The 26,071-nt window shown below is 45.7% G+C and overlaps 1 protein-coding gene and 1 long non-coding RNA gene across 7 annotated transcripts in view; one reads left to right on the top strand and one right to left on the bottom strand.

Moving 5' to 3' along the window:
* The window catches only part of LOC310695993 (NXPE family member 2-like), a 43,955-nt gene extending 19,469 nt beyond the window's left edge, over positions 1-24,486 (top strand). The window contains exons 1-8 of one of the 6 annotated variants that reach the window (XM_083481054.1): positions 270-289; positions 5,985-6,179; positions 16,321-16,428; positions 18,874-18,934; positions 19,637-20,333; positions 21,081-21,136; positions 21,482-21,697; positions 22,875-24,486. In XM_083481054.1, coding sequence (XP_083337180.1) covers positions 6,165-6,179; positions 16,321-16,428; positions 18,874-18,934; positions 19,637-20,333; positions 21,081-21,136; positions 21,482-21,697; positions 22,875-23,410 — 1,689 coding nt within the window. In that variant the 5' untranslated portion in view covers positions 270-289; positions 5,985-6,164 and the 3' untranslated portion in view covers positions 23,411-24,486. Of the gene's footprint in view, positions 1-269; positions 290-5,984; positions 6,180-7,049; positions 7,561-16,320; positions 16,429-17,942; positions 18,935-19,636; positions 20,334-21,080; positions 21,137-21,481; positions 21,698-22,874 lie in introns of those variants that run through there. The other 5 variants (XM_083481058.1, XM_083481055.1, XM_083481056.1 and 2 more) reach the window with 5 other exon arrangements.
* Positions 19,990-25,711, bottom strand: LOC310696106. The gene is made up of 2 exons (XR_014520429.1): positions 25,623-25,711; positions 19,990-20,080 (listed from the first exon to the last, which is right to left on the bottom strand). It is a non-coding gene; the product is annotated as an uncharacterized lncRNA (long non-coding RNA).
* Between the last annotated feature and the right edge of the window lie 360 nt (positions 25,712-26,071).

Raw genomic sequence — 26,071 nt, 5'->3', positions numbered from 1 at the left:
AAGCCTGCCTGTCTATTACAGCACTCTCCTTTGTTCTGCTTTAATTCCATGTTTGGGGAAACTTTGAGATTGCTAGCTTGCTTTTCTTAGTGAGCTTAGTGGCACATGCTCAGAGGATCTCCATTTCTCTCCTCTGGCCCTCCCCTTCCCCCATGGCCCAACCTATGCAGGGCAGATTCCTCACTGCAAAGCAAGGGGAAGAGAAACAAATACCAGCTTGCCTATCTTGCTGATCTCACCTGTTGCAGCTGACATCAGGGAGGACAGCGCGCAAGCAAGAAGGGAGGAGGTGAGAGACAGAGTGGAGGGCATGGAGGAGGCTGGAGGAGGAGGTTGGTGAGTAAGAGGTTAACTGGGCTCAGGGCAGGATCCGAGTCCAAAACCCTTCTCCATCCCTTGTGGGTCATGTAGGAAGAGAAACCTGCACACTTTCAGTAGGGCTTGGAAATGCAATTCAGCTATTCTATTGCAGCCTTAATTCCAATGATCACCTTTAAGCTGACTTTCTTTGTGACACCCCCTTGCCCACCCAGCAGGACGGCCTTAATTCCAATGATCACCTTTAAGCTGACTTTCTTTGTGACACCCCCTTGCCCACCCAGCAGGGGGCTGGGGAAAAGAGAGGGGTAAAGACACTCTGAAGGAGCCCGGGATACATCACAATGTCCTTTTCCCTTTCTTCTTACCTTTGCAACTTGCTGCACCGCATCATGTTCCCATTACAGGGGAAAATGAATGAGCTTGAACAAGTTTAGATTACATAAGCAACCCTAATATCGTGAGAGGATGAGCAGGATTCTTAATAAAGCACCCCCTGAAGTTTGAGAAGGTGAAGGCTTGGGGTGTCTGTGTCTTTGCCATTTTATAACATTAGACATCATATTATTTCCTGTATGACACCGCCCAGTATTAAGATGTTTGCTGGCTCCCTTAAAAATTTCCTTAAATGTGCACTTTCACTTTCATCAATCTTTTATTCGACCGTCAGTCAGAAAAAAGTACATTTGTCAATACACAGTTAAAACATCCAAGAAGATTTTAGAGCTTAGCCAACACTAAAATGGGCTAAACAGATAGCCCCATATCAATACAGTCAATTATACTCTTGCGGCGCTTAAAAGCTAAAAAAAGAAATTTGGCCACCAAGGAAGGTATAGCTCTAGCGACATTATTTAGCAAGTGTAAAACCTGGTTTTCTCCGGGTAGGGAGCTAAATTGACATAGAAGTGGGTCTATAAAATTTTGTCTAAGCTCTGCATAAGAAGGGCAAGTCAAGAGAATGTGTTCAGTGGACTCAACCACACCCATGGCACAATGACAGGTTCTCTGGGCGTATGGTCTTAAATGTGCTTGTCCTTTGTTTTCCTCTTGAAGGCACCGAACAGTTAAGCAAGTTCAACTTTGATTTTCAGACATATTAATAGAGAAGGTAAAATATAAGAGCAGTTTCCAGTAATTGAAAAAGGCAAAAAAAGGAATGTATTCAGGCATTACCATCTATGTTTTTCCTTGTTCTTCCTTGTCTTTCACTGCCATGGACCCTTTGAATATTATCTTCCTCTTCTCCCAACTGTCTTATTGTTCAATTTTATGGCAGCAAACATCTCGTTTGATCTGTTATTAATAGCAGTTAAGGGAGTGCCATGCTGCAATGCTATTAATTTAAAGGGCAACTCCCCTCTAGATTTGTTGCTCTAGGCTTCTCTAATTTTTCAAAGTTCCTGCCTTTTTCACAGCATTTCACTGCTGAGATCCTGAAAGATCCAGATTTCTACTCCTCCCCAGGTTCAATTAGGTGCATTGTGAGTCATTCTCATAATGCTATGTTTCGTTTGGAAATGATGAGATTTAATTACTATGTCTCTGGGACATTATTTTGAGGTGGGCTTGGGGCCAACTCCCCATGGGACTCTGAGTCCCTTAAGCCCATGATTGGTCAGAGAAGAATGGATGGAGGCAGGATCCAGGGGAAAGCAAGGCATTTCTGTTATTTTTCTGTTGCAACAGAGTTCCTTCCCCTCCTTGCAAGGAGGTAGTACAGTGGTATCTTGGTTCTCAAACTTAATCCATTCTGGAAGTCTGTTCCAAAACCAAAGCATTCCAAAGCCAAGGTGCGCTTTCCCATAGAAAGTAATGCAAAACGGATTAATCCGTTCCAGACTTTTAAAAACAACCCCTAAAACAGCAATTTAACATGAACTGTACTATCCAATGAGACCATTGATCCATAAAATGAAAGCAATAATCAATGTACAGCACTATAAAATAAATAAAACAGTATTGTAGATGATAAAAATTAAAATTAATTTTTTTTGCTTACCCGCACTGACGATAGTTATTGTTTGGATGGCGGGGGGGGGGCTTAATAATTATTTCACTGTTAATATACTTCTTCTTAACTGTATTTCACTATTAATATACTTCTTCTTAATTGTATTTCATTATTAATATACTTCTTCCTAATTGTATTTCAGTTCAGCAATTACTTTGATAAAATACATATTTTGTTATGTGCAAATGGCTTTAGATACCTATTAGCATTAGCTTCAGATACCATGTAGCATATATTCAATACAAGATGCAGTGACAATTTGTTGTTAACAAAGGAAAGCTGGACATATAAAGGGCTCCATTACCTTCAGTAGCTTAGGGCCTCATCAAACCTAAATCCGGCCCTGGACACATATGGTGGCCAGCACAGGAAGCAGGGGTCGAAAAGCCCCAGTACAGAGAGCAGAACACCTTTGTGTCCTGCCCACCATGCCCAAGGGTAGACCTGGGTCATTTTTGTAGAGGAAAAGGGAGAGCAGCACAAAACATCAGACAGAAAGTAAGAGGCAGTGCTCACATCAAGCTAAAAACTAGGACATTGATCCAAAGAATTATGCCTAATAGATATTTAGCTCAGCTACACTGGCAAAAAATATATATAATGTTTTCAGTTGTTTTGCATATGCAGCCGCTGAAGAGAATACAATTCCACCGCTACCTTCTAAAATCCATGACATTCTAGTTTTATGCAAGCACATAGTGTTATTTAAAAGCATACGGTTTGCATAAAAAGAGCCCTGGTGAGACTTCAATTTAAATATGTACATTTCACTCCATTTCTGCGAATGTTCAGGTTAAAATAAAGCAGTGAGTATGCTAACCCCGTTCCTGTTATTTTAGAGTCAACTCTTAGCATTATTTTCCCTAGAAAAATATGGAGATCATATGTACTGCAGTTATTGAAAAGCGGGGAACCATCTGTTCATGAACTTCTACTTCATCGGATGCCTGGTATGCTATCCGCTGCAGGCAGGGCATAGAGAGAGAAATAAATGAAAGCAGTGAAGTCAGAGGGCAACCAAGTGCAAGGAAACTCATCAATTAGAAGGCAGAAAACGATGACTCAGTAGATTAGATTTATTTCTTTACTAAAGAACTTGGGAGGAGCCCATTGTTCTTTGCTGCCTAATAATTTTGTTTCTCTCTCTACACCCTGCCTGCAGAGGATAGTATACCAGGCATCCGATGAAGTAGAAGTTCATGAAAGCTTGTGGTGAAATACATCTGTTTAGCCTTTAGAGTGCCACAAGACCCTATATTGCTTTTCTTGCCACAAACTGACAACAGTGTCTCTTCCCTGCAAGGAACTGAACAGCAACTCTTTACACAAGCTGCCAGAAGCAAGATGCTCCAAAACTCACATCTTCACCCTGCCCCAACCTTAAATCAGAGGAATCATTACTGCTATTTATTATTAATACTATTTCAATATTATTAGGGACGCGGGTGGCGCTGTGGGTGGCCACAGAGCCTAGGACTTGCCGATCAGAAGGTCGGCGGTTCGAATCCCTGCAATGGGGTGAGCTCCCGTCGCTTGGTCCCTGCTCCTGCCAACCTAGCAGTTCGAAAGCATTTCAAAGTGCAAGTAGATAAACAGGTACCACTCTGGCAGGAAGGTAAACGGTGTTTCCGTGCGCTGCTCTGGTTTGCCAGAAGCGGCTTAGTCATGCTGGCCACATGACCCAGAAGCTATACGCCGGCTCCCTCAGCCAATAAAGCGAGATGAGCGCCGCAACCCCAGAGTCGGCCACGACTGGGCTTAATGGTCAGGGGTCCCTTTACCTTTACCTTTACCTTTACTGTTACCACTGCTGCTGCTATGGATTTAGTACAGCCTCCTTAAGCCTGATTTCCTGTTCCCTCTCAGTCTCCCTTTTCTTCTGGATCCAATTGTATTTGGCTTTTAAGATTTTGAGCAGTGACTTTGTGGTTCTTAAACTTTTGTGGAGTACCCAGAAACCTTTGGGTTCTTTATGTAATAAAAATGCAGATGATAATACGCAAAATTACAGAGACAAAATTGGGGAGGGGGTGAAAAACTTAATGTGGAGAGGGGACATGGCATGTATGCAGAAGGTTCCAGGTTCAGTCATGGCCATTATCTCCAGGTAGGACTGAGAAAGACAGGTAGTAGCTTTCTGGGATTTCAAGACAAAATATAAACCAGGTATGAGGAATCTATGATCCTTCAGCTCCTTCCCTAACACCAAGTAGATTGGCGCAGAGGTAAAGGCATGTCCAGGAATACTCACTTGCATCCAGCCTTGGCATTGAAAATGCGGCCAACTTTGGTTCAAAAATGTTGAAGATACCTCCTCCCAAAAGTGCTCCACACCCCTGCCCCGGTCTTTTAGCCCTGCAAAGTGCAAGACCTCTCTCTGTAGCGAGAGGTGTGGAAGTCTAAGCCTGCCTGTCCATTGCTACTACTTCATTTATTCTGCCCTGATTCCAAATTTGGGGGAATCTTGAGACTCCTATCTTGCTTTTCTTAGTGAATGAAAAGTGTTCAGCACATGCTCAGAGGCTTGCAATGAATGCTTATGAACTGCATTCTCTGTTTGTCTCCTCTGGCCCTCCCCTTTCTTTTCCATGGCCCAACCTATCTATCCGTGAGACAAATTCCTCACTGCAAGTGTGGCATAGTTGGCAGAGTGTCGGACTAGGTTTAAACCCCACTCACCCAATAAGCTCTCTGGGAGGCTTTGGGCCAGTCACTTGCTCTCAGACTAACCAACCTCACAGGGTTATTGTGAGGGTAAAATGGGGAAAAGAACTATTTACACCACCTTCAGCTATTGGGAGGAAAGGTGGGGTATGAATGCAAATATATACAGTCATGCCTTGGTACTTGGACGTTTTGGCTCCCAAATGCTGCAAACCTGGAAGTGAGTGTTCTAGTTTGCAAATGTTTTTCAGAAGCCAAAGGTCCAACGCTCCTTCCATGGCTTCTGATTGAGTGAAGGAAGCTCCTGCAGTCAATTGGAAGCCGCACCTTGGTTTTCAAACCGTTTCAGGAGTCCCAGAATGGGTAACATTCGACAACCAAGATACGACTGTATAGATGAGAGTAAAGGTAAAGGTAAAGGGACCCCTGACCATTAGGTCCAGTCGTGGCCGACTCTGGGGTTGCGGCACTCATCCCGCTTTATTGGCCGAGGGAGCCGGCATACAGCTTCCGGGTCATGTGGCCAGCATGACTAAGCCGCTTCTGGTGAACCAGAGCAGTGCACGGAAACACCGTTTACCTTCCCACCGGAGCGGTACCTATTTAACTACTTGCACTTCAACGTGCTTTCGAACTGCTAGGTTGGTAGGAGCAGGGACCAAGCAACGGGAGCTCACCCCGTCACGGGGATTCGAACCGCCGACCTTCTGATTGGCTAGTCCTAGGCTCTGTGGTTTAACCCACAGTGCCACCCGCGTCCCTATAGATGAGAGTAGCAGGGCGAAAATTGTGCTAGACAGACCAGTATTCATTTCTCTTCCTCTTGTTTTGAGATACACAAACACATATGCTAATAAAAAAAAAGTGGATGAAAAATGAATAGTGGGTGGCAATCCAGTTTGACTGCTATTGTGGGCTTAATTCCAATGTTCACATTTAAGTTGACTTTATTTGCGACACACTCTCTCCCCTCCACCCCACACCCCAGGCACTTCACTGTCAAGCAAGGAGAGAGGCACTTCACTGCCAAGCAAGGAGAAGAGAAATATACTGTCTGACTAGCACAGTTTTTCTCACCTTTTGTTGCCGACATCAGTGAGGGGAGAATTCAAGCAAGAATGAGAGAAAGAAGGAACAGAGCTAGAGACGAGGACGTGGAGGAATCCAGATGGGAATGAGATTGGTGAGTAAGGGATTAAGTGGCTCAGGACAGGATCTGGGTCCAAAGCCCTTCCCCATCTCTGGTGGAACAGCTAGGTTAGAATCGCTAACCCATTTTTGCTAGATCTCTGTAAGCAAGGGTTACAGTTTATAAAAAGCAATGCTAGCAACTGGAAGGGTGGCAATGGGTTTTCCAAATTGCCTCTGGGACTACCATGGCTTAGACTCAATTGGGGTTTACTGGGTGCATACCAATGAGACCATGGGCTCATCCAGACTTCTGCTTCTCCCACCACTTTCCTCTGGGAAAACCCACTCTTCAGTGCTGAATTGGAGCAAACATCAATTGGGTTGTCCACATTTGTTCTGATTTAGGGCTAAAGAGCCATTTTTTTCCTGGAGAAAGCAGTGGGACAAGCAGAAAACCGCTCAGACCCATGTCTAGGAAGCACATGAGAAGTGGGAAACCCATTTAGCCCTATGCTTTCTGGGCTCAACTTGCACTATAATGCCCCCATACTTCTGAAACTGGTTTTTGCATCATGTGAAAAGTCAAACGCGAGAAATGAAGTTACACGGAACCAGGCAGAGGACTTTCCCAGCAATGGCACCTTCCCTGTGAAACGCCCTCCCATCAGATGTCAAGGAGATAGTTAACTATACAACTGAAGACATCTGAAGGCAGCCTTGTATCAAAAATGTTTTTAATGTTTGATATTTTATTATGCTTTGATATATGTTGGAAGCCACCCAGAGTAGCTGGGACAACCCAGTCAGATGGGTGGGGAATAAATAATAAATTTGATTATTATTATTACTATTACCACTACTATTACGGAATAGGATGTCCCTGTATTCATCAGAGAAATGTTGAAAGGTATGCATTTGAATGGCAATGGCCCTCACCTTTTCTGGCATCCAGCCCCCTCTAATATTTTATTGGGGAGTTATAATTAATAAAATTGTTCTTGTTGTTGTTGTTAAATATACAGTCATATGGAAATTAACAGGGAAAAGTCGTGAAAAGGGAATAAACTGCCATGTCAACACAGCCTAAGTTACATGGATTCAGCAATGCCTGCACTGCTTTCCAATTTGCTTTTGGGCACCATTCCAAATATTGGTGATTAATTTCTGCTAAAGCCCTAAATGGCTTGGGTTCAGGGTGACTCAGGGGCCTCTTTATTTACCAGCCAGCCCAATGCTTAAGATCTGGGTGGGTATGGGGCGGAAGACCTTATCTGTGTCTTACCTCAAGCACAGAATCACAGACTGTAGGGCTTTTCAGAAACAGAACCTATGCAGTGGCTGTCCCACAAGGCTTGGGTGACTTCCCTTCTCTGATGCTCTTCTTCCGGTGAGTGAAGACATTCTTATTGCATCCTAGGCTTCTGCCTGGTCAGGTAGGTAGCTGGTAGTGTTAAAACATGCTATTTTATCTGCTTGTGCCTACCGTATTTTTCGCCCTATAGGACGCACTTTTTCCCCTCCAAAAATGAAGGGGAAATGTGTGTGTGTCCTATGGGGCGAATGCAGGCTTTCGCTGAAGCCTGGAGAGCGAGGGGGGTCGGTGCGCACCGACCCCTCTCGCTCTCCAGGCTTCAGGAAGCTATCCGCAAGTCTTGCAAGCCCGGAGGGATGTCCCGCGGGCTGGCAAGGCTTGTGGGCAGCAGCCTGCAGCCCCACAAGCTCGGGGGATGGGGGGGTGGAGCGCCCCCACCCCGCTATTCCCCGACCTGATCTGGAGGCTGGCGGGGGGGGGAGAAGCAAGCTTGCTTCTCCCCCCCCCCGCCAGTCCCACAAGCTCGGGGGATGGGGTGGCGGAGCGCCGCCATCCCGCTATTCCCCGACCTGATCTGGAGGCTGGGGGGGGGAGAAGCAAGCTTGCTTCTCCCCCCGCCAGCCCCACAAACTCGGGGGACAGTGGGGCAAGCTGTCCCTTTAGGCAGAAGAGGGAGACGGAGCGCTCCGTCTCCCTCTTCTAGCTTGGGGGTGGTTGCGCAAAGCCTCTGCAGAGCAGAGCAGTGCGCTGCCCCACAGAGGCTAGGGAGGCTGTCCCTGAAGGCAGAAGAGGGAGATGGAGCGCTCCGTCTCCCTCTTCTAGCTTGGGGATGGCTGCGCAAACCTGGGGGGGAAATAAATTTTTCCCCTTGATTTCCCCCCAAAAAAACTAGGTGCGTCCTATGGGCCGGTGCGTCCTATAGGGCGAAAAATACGGTGCCTCAGTTGTACTTTATATTGTTCTGTTACCTGTTTTTATACAGTAACTGTTGCGGTATTGTTTATGCCAGGGGTAGCCAACATGGCCTCCAGATTTGGAGACTCCAGTTCCCACTGGCCCCAGCCAGCATGCCCGCTGGCAGGGGTACCAACCTGAATAAAATATTGGGAGGTGGGCAGGTAAGCCCTGCCCCACATAATTGAATACAGGCTGGTGATGGGAGTTCCAGTCCAACACCATTTGGAGGGCACTGTGATGGCTATCGCTGTCTTCTGCGTTAGAGGATAGAAACTGCTGCATAAATAAAAGAAAAACCAAACATCCAAATCCCTTTAGCCAACTTCCTTCTTGTGACAGAGGGAATCTGTTAAAGGTGGTGGCAGGGAACCTTTTCAAGCCAAAAGTCCACACTTCTCCTTTCATTCCTGCTTCCCTGAGATCCTTCTGCAGTGAGCACCAGAAATTCTAAGAGGACTAGCATTAAGATCTATCTTCCAAATAGCTCCAAAATGATGTAGCTGTCGGGATTTTTATGAGATATTTTATAAGGAGGCCTCAATCACTCTTCAACTGGGATCCTACTCTACTGCTGTCCCGGATGCCATTGCAGTGATCCCATCATCTCAACCAAGCACTGCTATATCAGACAAGTTCAAAGGAGTTGAGTTTTGTGGGGGGTTTTAATATATGAAAAGCCCCAACAAGTATCCACAAAGGAAAGAGCAACAAATGCTAACCAATTGGTTCTTACATGGAACAGCATCCTAGCTTGCAAGCACAAGTGTCAGGTCCGACCCTGGGTCCAGTTTCTCTTCTGGTCCTTGTCCCTCCTTCTCTTACTTGGTTCCTCTAGCTCCACTGTTCCCTTCATCCCTAACCTCTTGCACTGACTTACCGGTAGTTCCTTCCTCCTCTCTGCTCTTCCAGCTCATTGCCTTTGATCCTCCTACCACTTTCTGATTGGTTTCCTGGATTTTGGTCTTCTCCCCAAATGATAAACTCTCACCCAGTTTCCCACCTCGCTGTGCCTGACCAGAACAGATTACTCAATCTCACACACACACACCCCTCCCCGCCGGCAACACGGTGCATATGAACTCCTGTTTGAAGCTGCAAACATTGTGTTCTACACCCTGCGAAAATCTCTGGCCAAAGTGCATTGGTACCGAATGGGGCTCATCTTAATCATAGCTACTACTGAAGATGATCTGTGTCCATCAACTCTGTATTTGCAAACTGTTATGAGGGGGAAAAAACCCTGCTCCTTTTCCCTTACGCGGTACCCAAGAGCCCATATAGAGTCCTTTTGTAGGTTCTCTATCAGTAGGAGAAAATAACAGAGACCAACCAGAGAATATTGAGAAGCAAAGCAGCAAGTAAGCCTGTTCTTTATTAAACTGTTGCAACAGAGTCCTCACTCGCCACCAGCAGGAAAGAGGAGGAACCCAGAACAAAGATGTGCCTGCCCTCATATAGACTTTTGAAATTGCACATCCTTAAACTCCAGACCACCCCCAGAAATATCTTACATACATCACAGAAGGGGTGTAGCCACCTCCCCCAATACATCATACATATATCACAGGGGGCGGTCTAAAACGGAATGCTGAGTGTGTTCTCTCCTGTTTGGCTGGTTACCTGATTGCATTATCTGGGTTTTGGCCACTCTTTTCTTTTTATAACTACTTAATTCCCGAATGGAAGTAATGGAGGCAGTGAGAGATTTGACTTTCTTGGGCTCCATGATCACTGCAGATGGTGACAGTAGTCACAAAATTAAAAGACGCCTGCTTCTTGCAATGACAAACCTAGACAGCATCACCTTGCCGACAAAGGTCCTCCGTATAGTTAAAGCTATGGTTTTCCCAGTAGTGATGTATGGAAGTGAGAGCTGGTCCATAAAGAAGGCTGATCGCCGAAGAATTGATGCTTTTGAATTATGGTGCTGGAGGAGACTCTTGAGAGTCCCATGGACTGCCAGAAGATCAAACCTCTCCATTCTGAAGGAAATCAGCCCTGAGTGCTCACTGGAAGGACAGATTGTGAAGCTGAGGCTCCAATACTTTGGCTACCTCATGAGAAGAGAAGACTCCCTGGAAAAGACCCTGATGTTGGGAAAGATGGAGGGCACAAGGAGAAGGGGACGACAGAGGATGAGATGGTTGGACAGTGTTCTCGAAGCTACCAGCATGAGTTTGACCAAACTGTGGGAGGCGGTGGGAGACAGAGAGTGCCTGGCATGCCCTGGTCCATGGGGTCATGAAGAGTCGGACACGACTAAACGACTAAACTGCTGCTGCCGCTTTGCCGGTGAGTCTTGGGGAGGACCGCTCGCCCTGCAAGCCCATTCTCCATCTTGGGCCTGGGGGCGGGCCCCATACTCCACCTCAGCATATAAGGCTCCAAGGAGGCCTCGGGACATTGCTGCTGTTGTTCTGCCGGTGAGTCTTGGGGAGGACCGCTCCCCCTGCAAGCCCATTCTCCATCTTGGGCCTGGGGGCGGGCCCCATACTCCACCTCAGCACACAAGGCTCCAAGGAGGCCTCGGGACATCGCTGCTGCCGCTTTGCCGGTGAGTCTTGGGGAGGACCGCTCCCCCTGCAAGCCCATTCTCCACCTTGGGCCTGGGGGCGGGCCCCAGACTCCACCTCAGCACACAGGGCTCCAAGGAGGCCTCGGGACATCGCTGCTGCCGCTTTGCCGGTGAGTCTTGGGGAGGACCGCTCCCCCTGCAAGCCCATTCTCCACCTTGGGCCTGGGGGCGGCCCCCATACTCACCACCGCCACAACTCTAAGGACACTGCTGCTGCGGCAGCAAATGTTTAAACGTTTTATATATTTTAAAGTGTTTTAAAAGTGTTTTTACTTTTTACTTTGTTGTATCACCAGAAACGGTGGTTTTTTATCCATGTATTTTTATTTTGTTTTGTTTTGTTTTGGGTTGGGATGGTTGTTGAGTGGGGTGGGGATTGGTTTTGTTTTGGGGTAATTGTTTCTTTGTTTGTTTGTTTGCTTTTATATTTTGTAAATGGAGGCGAGTATGAGGCTTGGGATTCCTACTGTGGAGGGGCAAGGGAGGTATGGCGGTGGGGGCAGATGTCATAGGCGAAGGGGATCGAGATACGGATATGCTCGTACCCCTTCCAATCTGCGCCCCATCCCGAGAGACGAGGGTAGGGTGAGCAAGGATTACTCACCTCCGTCACTGGTGTTGTGCAATGCCAGGTCTATAGGCAACAAAACCGCCACCCTGCGAGATTTCATCATCTCGCAGGGGGTCGACCTGGCTTGTGTGACGGAGACCTGGGTGCGCGAAGGGGATACTGTTACCTTACGAGAGATGGCGCCCCCGGGTTTTTCCGTCCTCCACCAGTCACGGACTGTGGGCCGGGGGGGGGAGGGGTGGCACTATTAATCCGGGAAGATTGTTCTTTCAGGGCTCTACCACCGCCATCAATCCCCGGCATTGAATGTGTTGGCCTAGTGTGGGGCTCCGAGGTGAGCTTGGCTGTCTGGCTGGTGTACCGGCCACCTAGCGCACCAGCAGCCACCCTGTCAGGCCTGCTGGAGGCGGTGGCCGGCTGGGCCTTGGAGTTCCCTAACCTATTGGTATTGGGGGACTTCAACATCCATGCCGATGCCACTCCCTCCTCACAGGCTCTGGACCTGGTGTCTTCCATGGCGACACTAGGGCTCTCCCAGTTTGTTTCAGGCCCCACACATCAAGCAGGCCACACGCTGGATCTGATCTTTGGCGTTGGTATAGATGTGATCATGTTTCCTTCGATCAAGGTGCCATGGTCTGATCACTACGCTCTGAAAGCCAGGATTGACGTTCCACCCCCACCCTGCTTAGGTGGTGAGCCGATTTGGGCTCGCCCGCGGAGGCTGATGGACCCTGATAGATTCCGTCAAGCCTTGCGGGACCTTTCTCCCCCTGGCGACTCATTGACTGAGCTTGTTGAGGGCTGGAATACCCAGCTCCTGGCAGCCATCAATGAGATCGCACCTAAGCGCCCTCTGCGACCCCGCAGAAACCGGTCTCCCTGGTTTACTGAGGAGCTCCGGAAAATGAAGCGGGACCTCAGACGGCTAGAGCGAGTATGGCGGGGTGCCCGTGACGGAGCCTCAAGAACATCTTATAGGGTTTTTATGAAAACCTACGAGATGGCAGTGAAGGCCGCTAAGAAGTCCTACTTCTCGGCCTCCATTGCATCCGCTAGCTCTCGCCCGGCACAATTATTTAGTATAATTCGGTCTTTAACGTCCCTCGAAGGACAGCCAAATTTAAATAACAATTCGACACACAGCTGTGAGGCATTTGCGAGCTTTTTTGCGGAGAAGGTCCTGTCGCTCCGCCATGACCTCCCTGCCAATTTGGATACAATAAAGGAACTGGAGGCCCCTCGACTGTCCTCGGTTCCAGTATTGGACCACTTTGACCGGATATCCCCAGCCGATGTGGACAGACTCCTCCGAGCTGGAAAGCCCACCACTTGTCCTCTTGACCCGTGCCCGTCTTGGCTGATTAGAGCGTGTCCAAACGAGGTGCGGGCCCCCCTGGGGGATATCATCAATTTGTCCCTTGGCACCGGGACATTCCCAGGGGAACTGAAGGAGGCAGTGGTGCGTCCGCTCTTAAAGAAAACATCATTAGATCCCTTAGATCTATCCAATTACCGCCCAGTTTCGAATCTTCCATTCCTGGGTAAGGTGATTGAGAGAGCGGTTGCTGAACAGCTTGGTAGGTTTCTGGATGAAACATCGGCTCTGGATCCATTCCAGTCCGGCTTCCGCGCTGGTCATGGGACCGAGACGGCTCTGGTCGCCCTAACAGATGATCTTCGTAGACAGCTGGATCGAGGCGGGTCGGGGCTGCTGATTCTTCTAGATCTGTCAGCAGCCTTCGACATGGTTGATCATGAACTTCTGGACCACCGCCTCGCCGATGTGGGGATCCAGGGCACAGTCCTTCAATGGCTGCGCTCGTTTCTCTCTGGTCGGGGACAGAGGGTGGCGCTTGGGGGGGAACTGTCATCCTGCCACTCCTTGGTGTGTGGAGTGCCTCAGGGTGCGATTCTCTCCCCGATGCTTTTTAACATCTTTATGCGCCCCCTCGCCCAGCTTGTCCGGAGTTTTGGGCTGGGCTGCCATCAGTATGCTGATGACACCCAACTCTATCTGTTGATGGATGGCCATCCTGACTCGGCCCCAGACACACTGATCAGATGCTTGGAAGCTGTGGCTGGATGGTTACGGGGGAGCCGGTTGAAGTTAAATTCTTCGAAGACAGAGGTCCTCTGGCTGGGACGGGACGATATGGGATTGAGGGGGCAACTCCCATCTCTTGCGGGGGTGCAATTAGTGCCAGCACCGTCCGTCAAGAGTTTGGGTGTAATCTTCGATACCTCCCTCTCCATGGAGGCGCAGATTGCAGCTATAACAAAGGCGGCATTTTTCCATCTCCGCCAAGCTAAGCAGTTGGCTCCTTACCTCTCTCGCCCTGACCTAGCCACTGTGATCCACGCGACGGTCACCTCCAGACTGGATTATTGTAACTCGCTCTACGTGGGGCTGCCCTTGAGACTGACCCAGAAACTCCAGCGGGTGCAGAATGCCGCAGCGAGACTCCTTACGGGGTCTTCGCTGCGGGATCACATTCATCCGGTGCTATACCAGCTGCACTGGCTCCCGGTGGAGTACAGGATCAGGTTTAAGGTGCTGGTTTTAACCTTCAAAGCCCTACACGGCCTAGGACCCTCGTAACTACGGGACCGCCTCTCCTGGTATGCCCCACAGAGGAACTTACGGTCCTCAAATAAAAACATCTTGAAGGTCCCAGGCCACAGAGAGGTTAGGCTGGCCTCAACTAGAGCCAGGGCTTTTTCGGCTGCGGCTCCAACCTGGTGGAACGCTCTGTCACAAGAGACAAGGGCCCTGCAGGACTTGACATCTTTCCGCAGGGCCTGCAAGACAGAGCTGTTCCACCAGGCCTTTGGTTAGGGCACAGCCTGACTCCCTCCTTTGGCAATCTTTACAATACTTTAGTTTATGGTTGCCATCAATTTTGATTTTAATTAATTCTTATGATGTTTTATAACGTTGCACTATTTTAGTGTTGTTAGCCGCCCTGAGCCCGGCTTCGGCTGGGGAGGGCGGGATATAAATAAAATTTATTATTATTATTATTATTATTATTAAACAACAACAAATTCGCAAATCCAGGTCACAGGTTCACCATATTCACACCTTAAATGTGCCCTTAAGGCAGGATTTGTGAGCTCAAAGACAATGAAGAGGTTTTTCCCCATTTCCTTAGACCTTGCAGAGAAATATTTGAGGTCATTTTGGGAAAGAGAAAATGGTTTCAGAACTTTTCTGTAGGTTTCAGACATGTGGTTTACATATTTGTATGTGTTTGTTTGGTACATTTATGAATATCTATTACATATAGGACCTTAAAATTCTTATAACAAAACCTTACACAAATGTAAGTTACGGGAATGTGTACTCAGCAAGGTCAAGGTACGCAGAGATACCATTGACCCCCAGCTGGTGAGGTTTGCTGACCTTCCGGATAAGTCTAAACTCAATTTTCTCCTCATAGGCAAAGACCACAAGACGACCTGGATGGTCACCAGTTTCTGTGTGCAGATTTGCAGGCGCAGACCACCCCCTGAAACAAATTAGTTCGCTAGGAAAACAGGCGAAGTCAGCCTCCAGGGTGTCAGGGCCAATTTGTATGGTAGCCCAAATGTTTTAGGTCTTTATGTGTATATGCGCTTATCTTAGATTTTAATTTTTAAGCTGTTGTTGTACACCGTTTTACATGTACCTTTTATTCTTGTGAAAGCTGTCCCAGTTGTGCTTTTGTAGCAACTGGTTAGGCCAGTCAAATGACCACGCAGGAATCAGAGAAATAAAGCAATAAAGTTTTAATTGCTTGCCGGCAGCAAGCAATGGCATGAAGGAATAAGTTCAAAAGTTCGGCCCCTCCCAACAGGGGAGGCTTCCCTCTATACATTCTTGAATCAGGTCTTTATTCAATCAAAAGTTACAGCATTGCACATACTCAGATAGATACACTAGATTCGGCCTAGAGACAAGAACTGCTTTGCTGGGAGATTGTGTTCTAGAACCTTAGGTTCTGCCTAGAGCTAAGGCATGAGGAGTTGGACATTACCCTTCCATGTCCTTATTTGGTAATCCTTATCAGCCTATCTCTGTGTGTCTCTGGGTAGTGGGTGTCTGAGTGTATTTAATGGAGATGGGGGCGTGGCCTAGATCAACAAAATGGCTTCCTTGCTTAACATTTTAACTCTCAAAATGGATTCCCTAAGCACATTGCTACACTTTTCGAGCTGGTCAGCCAGTATGTTGTGTTGTTGCAGACAGAGTGGCTCCAGGACTCCAGTTAATCAGTAACCAAGATCTGTGCCTCTGTGAAGGCTAAGATAGCTGCTATGAGCACTCTGTGTATGCTCTTTGACTACGCTGTTTATGAACAAGTTTATTTTCTTCAGTAAACCTTTATTCTGTTCATGAAGAAGACTCTGCTTGATTAATTTACTGCTGCGTGATATGTTGGAGGGTATGGGGCGATCCCATGTTCCTTAAAGGGGGCAGCAACCTCAGCAGCTTTTAAGAACAGGTTTCCTCTCATAGACAGCTATAAAGCTATTACCTGGACATCTTTCTCCTCACACATTTACGAAGCACTATTTCTGTGTTTACTCTTCTTCTGATACCTCTTTGGGAGAAAGGTTCTGCAGAGGGTAGTAATGTGTCCTCACCAGGGGGAACTCAAGCATGTAAAAATGAAATTGGTTTTTACCATGAATTTCTATTCACTGCTTGAATTCCCCTTCAGCCTTAAAGCAACATTCAGATATGCTACACTGATAAGAGTTGAAATCAAGAGTAACTCTCTCCTCTCACACAGCTGATCAGAATGCTTTTAGTGCAGATCCTGAGGCCGCCAACTTTATTGGCCCTTGTCCTGGGAACAGTCCTTGTCCTCAGCTACACCTTCCACAGAATGGAGACCAAGGTAGGAATCATTCCTCACCCAGTTTTTTCTATGAAAATAAAATGTTGGCAAAGCGAAAGAGTGGAATATAAAGTGCCTTAAAGAGTTTTTTTCCTTTTTAAAAAGAGGGTCACTCCCTGATGTTACATCCAATATGTGTTTAGTGCCTGGTGACCCTTAAACATAGTGAGCATCTCAACTGGAACTTAAATAAATAAATAAGAGAGAGAGAGAGAGGAGTTTTCACCACAATATTAATTTAGAGTTCCCAGAGGTATGACCATGTTAATCTGGAGCTGCAAAAAACAAAATAAATCAGCACCTTAAGAATCTAGCAAATGCATTGCGGCATAGACTTCTGTGGATTTAAGCCCATTTCATCAGATGCATTAAGTGAAATCTTTGTAGGTAGGATTATATATACAGTGGTGCCTCGCAAGACGAAAAGAATCCGTTCTGTGATTCTCTTCGTCTAGCGGTTTTTTCGTCTTGCGAAGCAAGCCCATTGAAGGATTAGCGGATTAGCGCTATTAGGGGGGGAGGGGGAAAAACCAACAGGAACTCGCAAGACATTGTCGTCTTGCGAAGCAAGCCCATAGGAAATTCGTTTTGCGAAGCACCTCCAAAACGGAAAACTCTTTCGTCGAGCGAGTTTTCCGTCTTGCGAGGCATTCGTCTTGCGGGGCACCACTGTACAGTGGTACCTCGGGTTACATACGCTTCAGGTTACAGACTCCGTTAACCCAGAAATATTGCTTCAGGTTAAGAACTTTCCTTCAGGATGAGAACAGAAATTGTGCTCCGGCGGTGCGGCAGCAGCGGGAGGCCCCATTAGCCAAAGTGGTGCTTCAGGTTAAGAACAGTTTCAGGTTAAGTACGGACCTCTGGAACGAATTAAGTACTTAACCTGAGGTACCACTGTGTATACACACACACACACTGTTGAATGGCAATGTGATGCAAAAACTACAGTCATTATAATAAGAGATTAAATGTATGCTACAAATGCAGCAATTTTACCAGGGCTTTTTTTTTCAGCCAGAACATGCCAGAACGGTGTACCTCTCAGTTGGGCCAAGGAAGTGGAGGGAGAGACCTGACCAGCCTCAGCAAAGCCCTGCTGTGCCTCTGATTCATGAGGAGACCCTCCCAGGAGGCCAAAGGGGACATCCACTACGAGCTCTGGAAAGGGTCTCCTTGCAAGTTGGAGGTGCAGCAAGGCTTAGTTGAGGCTCTTCAGCCTCCTGGCTAATAGTAGAGGCGTGTGAAAGCTCTGCCTCAGCTGAGCAAGCCCCCCCCCCCACCATTCTGGCTCACATGAGCCAGAAATGCAAGATAGGGATTCATTCAGCTGCTCAGATAAGGTGCAGAAGGCTCCCCTCACCTCAGCTGAGCAGCCTCAACAAGCTTGAAGTGAGTTTTCTGAGGGAAGTGTGTTCCAGCACCCTATGTCTGGGGAAAATGCACTGAATGTTACAATTGCCTTGTTTGTTTGTTTGTTTTCTAATATTTATATTTTATTAACGTGATTTCAGTTAAAAGAAATAAAGTGTTGGAAAGAAGGAAAAGTGAGAGGGAGAAAAACAACAAGGATACATATAAATGTGAAAATATACCAAAAAAGAAGAAACAGTATACAATATTCCCATACATTCATGTATAAATTGCTATAGTGTTGTTGTCCTAGAGCTTATGAAAATGTTAATAGCCTACTACATTTTGTATAAACTCATTCCAAGTGTTCTTGTATTTATCCACACAGTGTCTGCACCTGCAAGCTGTCCGTTCATAAATTGCCTTGTTAAATCAGACCAACTGCCATGTAATCCAATATTTAGCTTTCGGTTGAGGCCAATCAGAGACCTCTGGGATGCATGGAACTGTGCGTGTTTGTGTGTGAAAGTGACCCCCCTTCCCCAGTCCTTTTGTCCCTGCCACCTGATATTTAGGGGCATACTGCTTTTGTATATGGAGTATCACAGATCATTACTTACACCAGAACTGCATGAAGCTGACATCTCCTCTTAAAAAACAAAGTTGTCATTTTTGCCCATCACCATATTAAACATCTCTTGTTACATTGTGCCAGTTCACCTCTTTGAAACAACCCCTCCTATGCTTTCACAGTTTAGCCAAATCCAGCCTGAAGATGTATATATGTATTTATTCAGCAAGTTATAAGAGGAAAGTGGGAATCTATCATTCAGTGCCTGTTTCCGCAAATATATTGCCATTGAATTGTGAGGGTATTGGCTTGATTCTGCCTCCAGAAATCAGTGGCCTGAGAATAAACTCCCCCCAGCCCTCTGTTTGGTGATTCAGGATGAGAAATTATTTTGGGGAGCTAGGGAAGAACCCACATTTTGGTTTCATCATTTCCAATTTGCTGCAAATGAACCCATTGGAGCTGAGGCAGTGTCTCTGTGCTCACCCTTGAAATTATTTATTTTTAATTCCACACTCAAGTTTACCATCTTTGGAGGCCTTGGGAAGCAATTTAAAGAAAAGGAAGTTCCTGCAGGTATTGGTAAGCATTTTCTTGTTAATTTCGTAACCACACCAAGAATTATATCAACACAACACATTGTGAACAATGTTAATTTTCAATAAAGAAAATATGTGGTGCAGCTTATTCCCTACCTCTGTTTCCCAGATCCTTGTAAATTAAAACATTTTTAAGATGATAGAGGGATTGCAACTTGGTGGTAGAACAGTAAGACCTAGGACACAGGTAGGCAAACTAAGGCCCGGGGGCCAGATTAGGCCCAATTGCCTTCTAAATCCGGTCCCGGAATCAGTGTGTTTTTACATGAGTAAAATGTGTCCTTTTATTTAAAATGCATCTCTGGCTTATTTGTTGGGCTTGCCTGGTGTTTTGACATAAGCAGAATGTGTGCTTTTATTTAAAATGCATCTCTGGGTTATTTGTGGGGCATAGGAATTCGTTCATTCCCCTCCCCCCCAAAAAAATATAGTCCGGCCCCCCACAAGGTCTGAGGGACAGTGGACCGGCCCCCTGCTGAAAAAGTTTGCTGACTCTTGACTTAGAATGACTGCCCAACATTTCCCATTAAAAGGACAACGTAGCAGCTAATGTGAAAAACCATCTGCTTGAGGCCCTGCAGAATCTGCACCAATATACAGACAGTCCATAATACTGGGCTACATGCACTAAGTGTCTAATAAAAGGTGGCTTCCTTTTTAATACTATTAAATGCTTCAATCACAGACAGCAGGAGTGAACTTTGGGCAATGAAAGATGGAACCCCGAGACATGCTAGAATGGAATGGGCAGAAAAGGACAAAGAAATTAAAGCTGTCCTTAGAAAACTAGACGACCTGATGCCCAGCGTCACTTTCATGGATGTAAATACCACCACAAGTGCTAAGAACAGCAAGGCCACCATCTTAAACTACAAAAGCTCTTATTGTGTTGGCGAGTATTTGATGGTTCGACTGGATTTATACAACTACTTGGGCAAGAGGAAGGAATACGGAGGAGACTTCTTACGAGCGAGGATCTCCTCTTCAAGTCTTAGTGCTGGAGCTTCTGGGCGCATCACAGACTATAGGAATGGGACGTACCTGGTCAATTTCACTTTATTTTGGGAGGGCGATGTCAGAGTGTCCATCTTGCTCATCCACCCCAGCGAAGGAGTTTCTGCACTGTGGGCTGCAAGGAAAAAAGGCTACGACAAAATAGTTTTCAAAGGCAAATTTTTAAACAAAACGTTAGATGTCTTCACTGAATGTGGATTTAACAAGACCACAAATGCAGAACTGTGCGAGTATCTAGATGAGCGAGACCAGGAGGCCTTCTACTGTGTGAAACCAAAATATGTGCCATGTGAAGCTTTCGTCCAGCTTTCGTCCAACAACAGACCCATCTCATACTTAACAGCCATAGAAAAGAGACTTTTAAACAGGTACATTGTTTGCTGTTCAAATGCTTTATCTTGGGGAAGTACTGAAAACTCCTATGGGATCCTCTAAAAGGTTATTTGAAAACAAAATCTGAGTGATGATATCTTATCATCTCTGCTGGCCATGCTGGGAAGAAAATCTCCCTTGTTCCATCCATTTGCAGAACCAGGGAAAGTTTCTTCACAGACCATTAAGTGCACACCCTCCAATATTTCTCCAATGAAAATAGGGACATCCTATTCCATAATAATAATAATAATTTTATTATTTATACCCTGCCCATCTGACTGGGTTGCGCCAATCATGCTGGGTGGCTTCCAACACATATAAAAATATAATAAAACATTAAACACTAAAAAATATAATAAAACATTGGCTCAGGGGTTGCACAATCCCATGCCCTCCAACATTTCTCCCATGAAAATAGGGATGTCCTAAGGAAAAGTGGGACATTCTGGGATCAAATCAGAAACCTGGACAGCTTCTGTAAATCCAGTACTGTCCCTGGAAAAAAAGGGATACTTAGAGGATCTGAAAGTGGCTTTTGAAAACAGGGAGAAGTTGTGCTTCCATCTCTTTTCCAAAGTTCGGTTATCAAAACAGTTACAAACAGGTGTTCCCACTCCCCTTCCAATGGAAGCTTGGCTCAAGTGTTGAGTTTCCAGCAGTAGCCATTAAGGTGTGTAAAAACCTAATTTGTCCTCGTCTGCTTTTCTCTAATAAGTATTTTCTCTTTCTTGAACGTCCAGTGTTGGAATTCAGATACCTCAGAATTTCGGGAACATTCGTGTCGTGCCCTGCAAAAGTAAGCTAGACTATCTGGTTCTGGTCACAACTTGAATGCAACAAATGACGAAATTGAGGGAGGGCCTGTATTTTTAATTGGTATTGTAAGACTGAGGTGCAATGTGGCAAGAACAGGACTATTTGAAAAAAGATGATGGGAGGAAGAGTTTGAAAGGGGCAAGAGAGAGAGGTCATGGGAAGAATAATGGAAGGGAGAAAATTCAGTTATTGCTTAGGATGACTTGATTTCCTACAAAGATGAGAATCTGAATAGCCAATCACTTCCTGGAGAGGTCTTGTGTGGTCAGAGGCAGTATCAGCGACTACTTCCTTCTTCATCCTCTCATTTGTTATATTTCTTCAGCGAGTAAGGTGACGAGCGAGAAGTGCAGGATTGGGATGGCTTCTCCTGTCCCCAGCGGCTACGTTTTGCGCAACACCTGGCACCCAGAATTTTGCTCCATCCATGATTTCAGCACTTTGGATAAGATCCGTGCGAGTCTGAAGAGCAAAATGATTTATCTCATGGGGGATTCAACATCATTTCAATGGATTAATTACCTTACCAAGAGAGTGACAAGTACGTCCTGGCTGGGTTTTGGATTTTCTCACTCTTCTGAGATCCAAAATGTTGTCTTCCTTCCTTCCTTCCTTCCTTCCTTCCTTCCTTCCTTCCTTCCTTCCTTCCTTCCTTCCTTCCTTCCCAGTTTAGAAATTTTGGACTACACCCTCCTTTGAACAGCAGATCCCCAAGACCTGTTATTGCAATGGGCAGTTTCTTAAGTTTCCAAAGCAGCTTGCTTTGCAGAATGTGGGATGTGGGACTGTAGTTTAAGGCAGTGGTTTTCAGCCTCAGGTCCTCAGATGTTGTCGAACTACAACTCCCATCATGCCCAGCCAACTTAGTCAATGACCCAAATTGAAGAACACTGGCTTTAAGGAATGCAGCCCTCTGTAGGTACACAAAGATAGCTGCGTAATTCTGCGGCGTTAGAGTCTTCAGTAAAGAGGAGTTTCCCTGCCTTCTTACATGAGATACGATCCTTGACATTTCCAGTTAAAGTATCTGGATCCATCTGCTTGCTAACAAGTGCTCTACCACTAAGTTATGGACTCTTGGACCTGACTACCTAGTATTGTGAATGAGCTCAAGTGCTCTGAATAATTTTTGGGGAGGGAATGTTGTTGGACCCTTGGAACATCAAGTCATGTAGGGCAGAAAAGTTATCCGCCCAAGGCATGATGGAAAACAGCAACAACTAGGAAAAGATAGACATAACATTTTACAAGGACAGGAAGAAACACCATGGACAGAATAATTGCTACACACAGGAAGAAAAAGGATATAGTTTGAATAATTCACCTGTTGATTTATAAATCATTTAATGTGTCAATAAAAATGGAAGGCATTAATATTGCAGTTGTTGTATAAGGGATTGTTATTTTGACTGGAGTGTAATTGAAATTAATAAGATTTTGGAATGCAGAAATAAAGTAAATCATCAAACCATCAATTCTAGCACACAGGGGGGCACCTAAATTATATAATTTGGCATCTGAGTGGTTGGTATTAGTAATTGTATTATAATATGGCATTGTTATAATGAGGCTATAATTGGAATATTGTAATTGAAAACTAATAAAAATATTATTAAAAAAAAGAAAAGCTGTCCCTTTTGACAACTTCCTTGCTATTAGTTTTCAAAACATTCCTATTAAAGTATTTCATTTCCTCTTTCCAACCTCTTCTTTGTTAGCGCTGAAGTACTTTGATCACCAAAGCGTTCCAGTCTTCAAGACACATGTGGCTTTGGACCTGGAGAGGAACACATTCATCCAGTGGAAAAAACACGGGTACCCCCTCGTGACAAAGTCCTTCTATTCAGTGAAAGATCTGAATTACATTGCTCGGGAAATCGACCAAGTAGCAGGGGACAGCGACACAGCCATCGTCATCGCTATAGGCCAGCACTTCAGACCATTTCCCATGGATCTCTTTGTGCGAAGGGTTGTAAACATTCGCCGCGCCATTGAGCACCTTCTCCTGAGAAGCCCTGACACGAAAGTCATTGTCAAAGCAGAGAATATCCGAGAAATGAATGCAGACTCAGAGCGATTTGGCGACTTCCATGGCTATGCCCAATACCTTGCCATGAAATACATTTTTCGAGGTCTCAGGGTTGGCGTAATTGATGCCTGGGACATGACTATCGCCTATAATTCAAACACAGTTCACCCACCAGAAGAAGTGGTTTGGAGCCAAATCATGATGTTTCTAACATACCTCTGTTAAGAATGACCTTGGCCCTTATGATCAACGGAGAGAACCGTCTTGCCTGTTCCATTTGTGGCTGCTAGGCTGGTGACTGGAGCAGCCCAATGGGACCATGTGTCTCCACTCTTGAAGGCACTGCAGTGGTTGCTGGCCCAATTTAAGTACTAGCATGCAAACCTGCAAACAGCTTGGGATCCAAGTACTGAAAAGCACCTCCCTCAATATCAACCATCTTGGGCCCTACGATTGGCAGGGAGTCCACCACCGAATGCTGTCTAGTTGGCACTGATCTGTGCCAGGGGTCTTCTTGTTGGCAGTTTGCCATTTGTGGAATGCCCTCCCTGGTGAGATGTGTCTGCCTCCCTCACTAACATTCAGGAAAAACTTTAAAACATTCCTCTTCACCCCGGCTAAAAGATGCTGTTCCTAGAAACCTTAAATTATTAGCTGTGGAATCACTCTCAAATAGCGAATAATCAGATTGGGGGCAGCTGCTTCTGTGCAAGTAACCAGCAGGAAGCCTCTTGGCTAAATCTCAGTGAGAAACATGATCTATCACGTGAAGTCTCTTGGGAAACTTGAGCTTGTGTGTAACATCCTGGTATGCATTTGCTAATAGCCTAATCTTCCAATCCCAGGGTGGCTTCCGCTGAGCCAGGTTACAACAACTGTTGCTCGGGCTGCACTAGATGAGCAGCAGTTCAGCTTTTTATTCATAGGCAAAAGTACTGCACATGGCTGAGTGGAAACCAGAAGAGGGAGCTAAAGGCACTGAGAACAGACACTAAAATAGAACTCTGTATTGATTTCTAGTTGTGCAGCAGGGCTTGCCACCATTCTGTTTACCAAAATGTGCCTTTGTGCTTGTGTGGAATGCTTTTCGTTTGCAAAAGGAATGCTTCATCATACCTCTGGATGGCCATTGGGCTATTCAGTTAAACCCGGTGCCTGGCCCTTGTCTGTGTGTCCAGAAGCTACCTTGTCAGAAATATGGCTTGGATTTCAGGATAGAGAAATCTGTCAGCTTTGGCTTGCCAAGTTTCCAAGTTTCTTAAATTTGGTTACCTGCATTTCCTCTACAATTAGATTTTTTTTTTAAAAAAAGATATCCTCACGAAACACCATCAGCATATTAGTGTAGATTTCTCCTATTAAACATGTTTCCGTATGCAGTTTTGACCAATATACACATTCTTGCAAGCAACTTTCTCGAAAATAATGCATTTTGTATGTTACAGTGGTGCCCCGCAAGACGAATGCCTCGCAAGACGAAAAACTCGCTAGACGAAAGGGTTTTCTGTTTTTGCGTTGCTTCGCTAGACGAATTTCCCTATGGGCTTGCTTCGCAAGACGAAAATGTCTTGCACTTTTTTTTTAAGCCGCTTGAAGAGGCGCAGTTGCGACGGACCGTGCTTTGCAAGACGAAAAACATTGCAAGACGACAGACTCGCAGAACGAATTCTTTTCGTCCTGCGAGGCACCACTGTATTTTTACTAATATGTGCACTACTCTTTGGAACTCCCTTCCCATTGATCTTCGTCGGGTTCTTTTCTGTATTGGTTTCAGCAATTGTTTTTGTTTCCGCAAGCCTACCAAGGCATGTAATTTTCATATATGTGTAGCAGCTGTTTTATTTACCGTATTTTTCGCTCTATAATACGCACCAGACCACAAGACGCAGCTAGTTTTTGGAGGAGGAAAACAAGAAAAAAAATATTCTGAGTCTCAGAAGCCAGAACAGCAAGAGGGATTGCTGCAATCCCTCTTGCTGTTCTGGCTTCTGTGATAGCTGCGCAGCCTGCATTCGCTCCATAAGACGCACACACATTTCCCCTTACTTTTTAGGAGGGAAAAAGTGAGTCTTATAGAGCAAAAAATACAATATATTTTTAAAAATTGTGCTAACTTGTTTTTCATGTTTGTTTTTATCTGCATATATAAAGAAAGTTTTAGATTGTCACTCAGGTGCCTTCTGTCAAGGAAGCGACTTACAATTTTTATTAAATAAATAAAAATAAAATCAATGGCCTGGACCTTGAAGCTCTCTATATTATCCAGCCAGTTGTTTGATAATATGTATTACAGACTCTCTGCAAAACTGGATGAGTGTGTGCAGGATGTGCTGGAAAAAGATCTCCGTGGACTAGAAGGGGTGTGGAATAACTTTTGCTAAACCTCCTCCAGGAGAAATCATCACCTCCCTTTTTTACACATGTCTCTAAGAGGTACCTCAAACTAAGGCAGGGATTGCCAGTGTGTCACCCATATATGTCTTCCTTGGTACCCACAAGGTCTTCTCCACCTGCTGAAGTTTGGAGTTGTTGTTTTAAAGCATTCTGTTGTAGCTCATAGAATAGGTGGGTTGAGTAGCACAAAAAGAATGTGCTGTTTTGGCAGATAGGTTATGCCAGCCTGATCCTGGTACTAGATCTTCCAGTGCCAGGATTGTAGGAATCTAGCTGTGACATGGGATAGCCCCATTATCAACTAAAGTAAGTGATCCCAGGGTTCCACCCATTTGCAGGTAACGCCTTCTGAGCTAGGAAGGCATTTGGGGAAGTTTTTAATGTGTGACATTTTAATGTATTTTTAATCTTTATTGGAAGCTGCCCAGAGTGGTTGGGGAAACCCAGCCAGATGGGTGGGATACAAATAATAAACTATTTTATTATTATCAC

Source organism: Podarcis liolepis (assembly GCF_965112155.1).
Source record: "Podarcis liolepis genome assembly, chromosome: 16".
NCBI lineage: Eukaryota > Metazoa > Chordata > Lepidosauria > Squamata > Lacertidae > Podarcis > Podarcis liolepis.
This window is presented reverse-complemented; position numbering and strand designations above follow the sequence as displayed.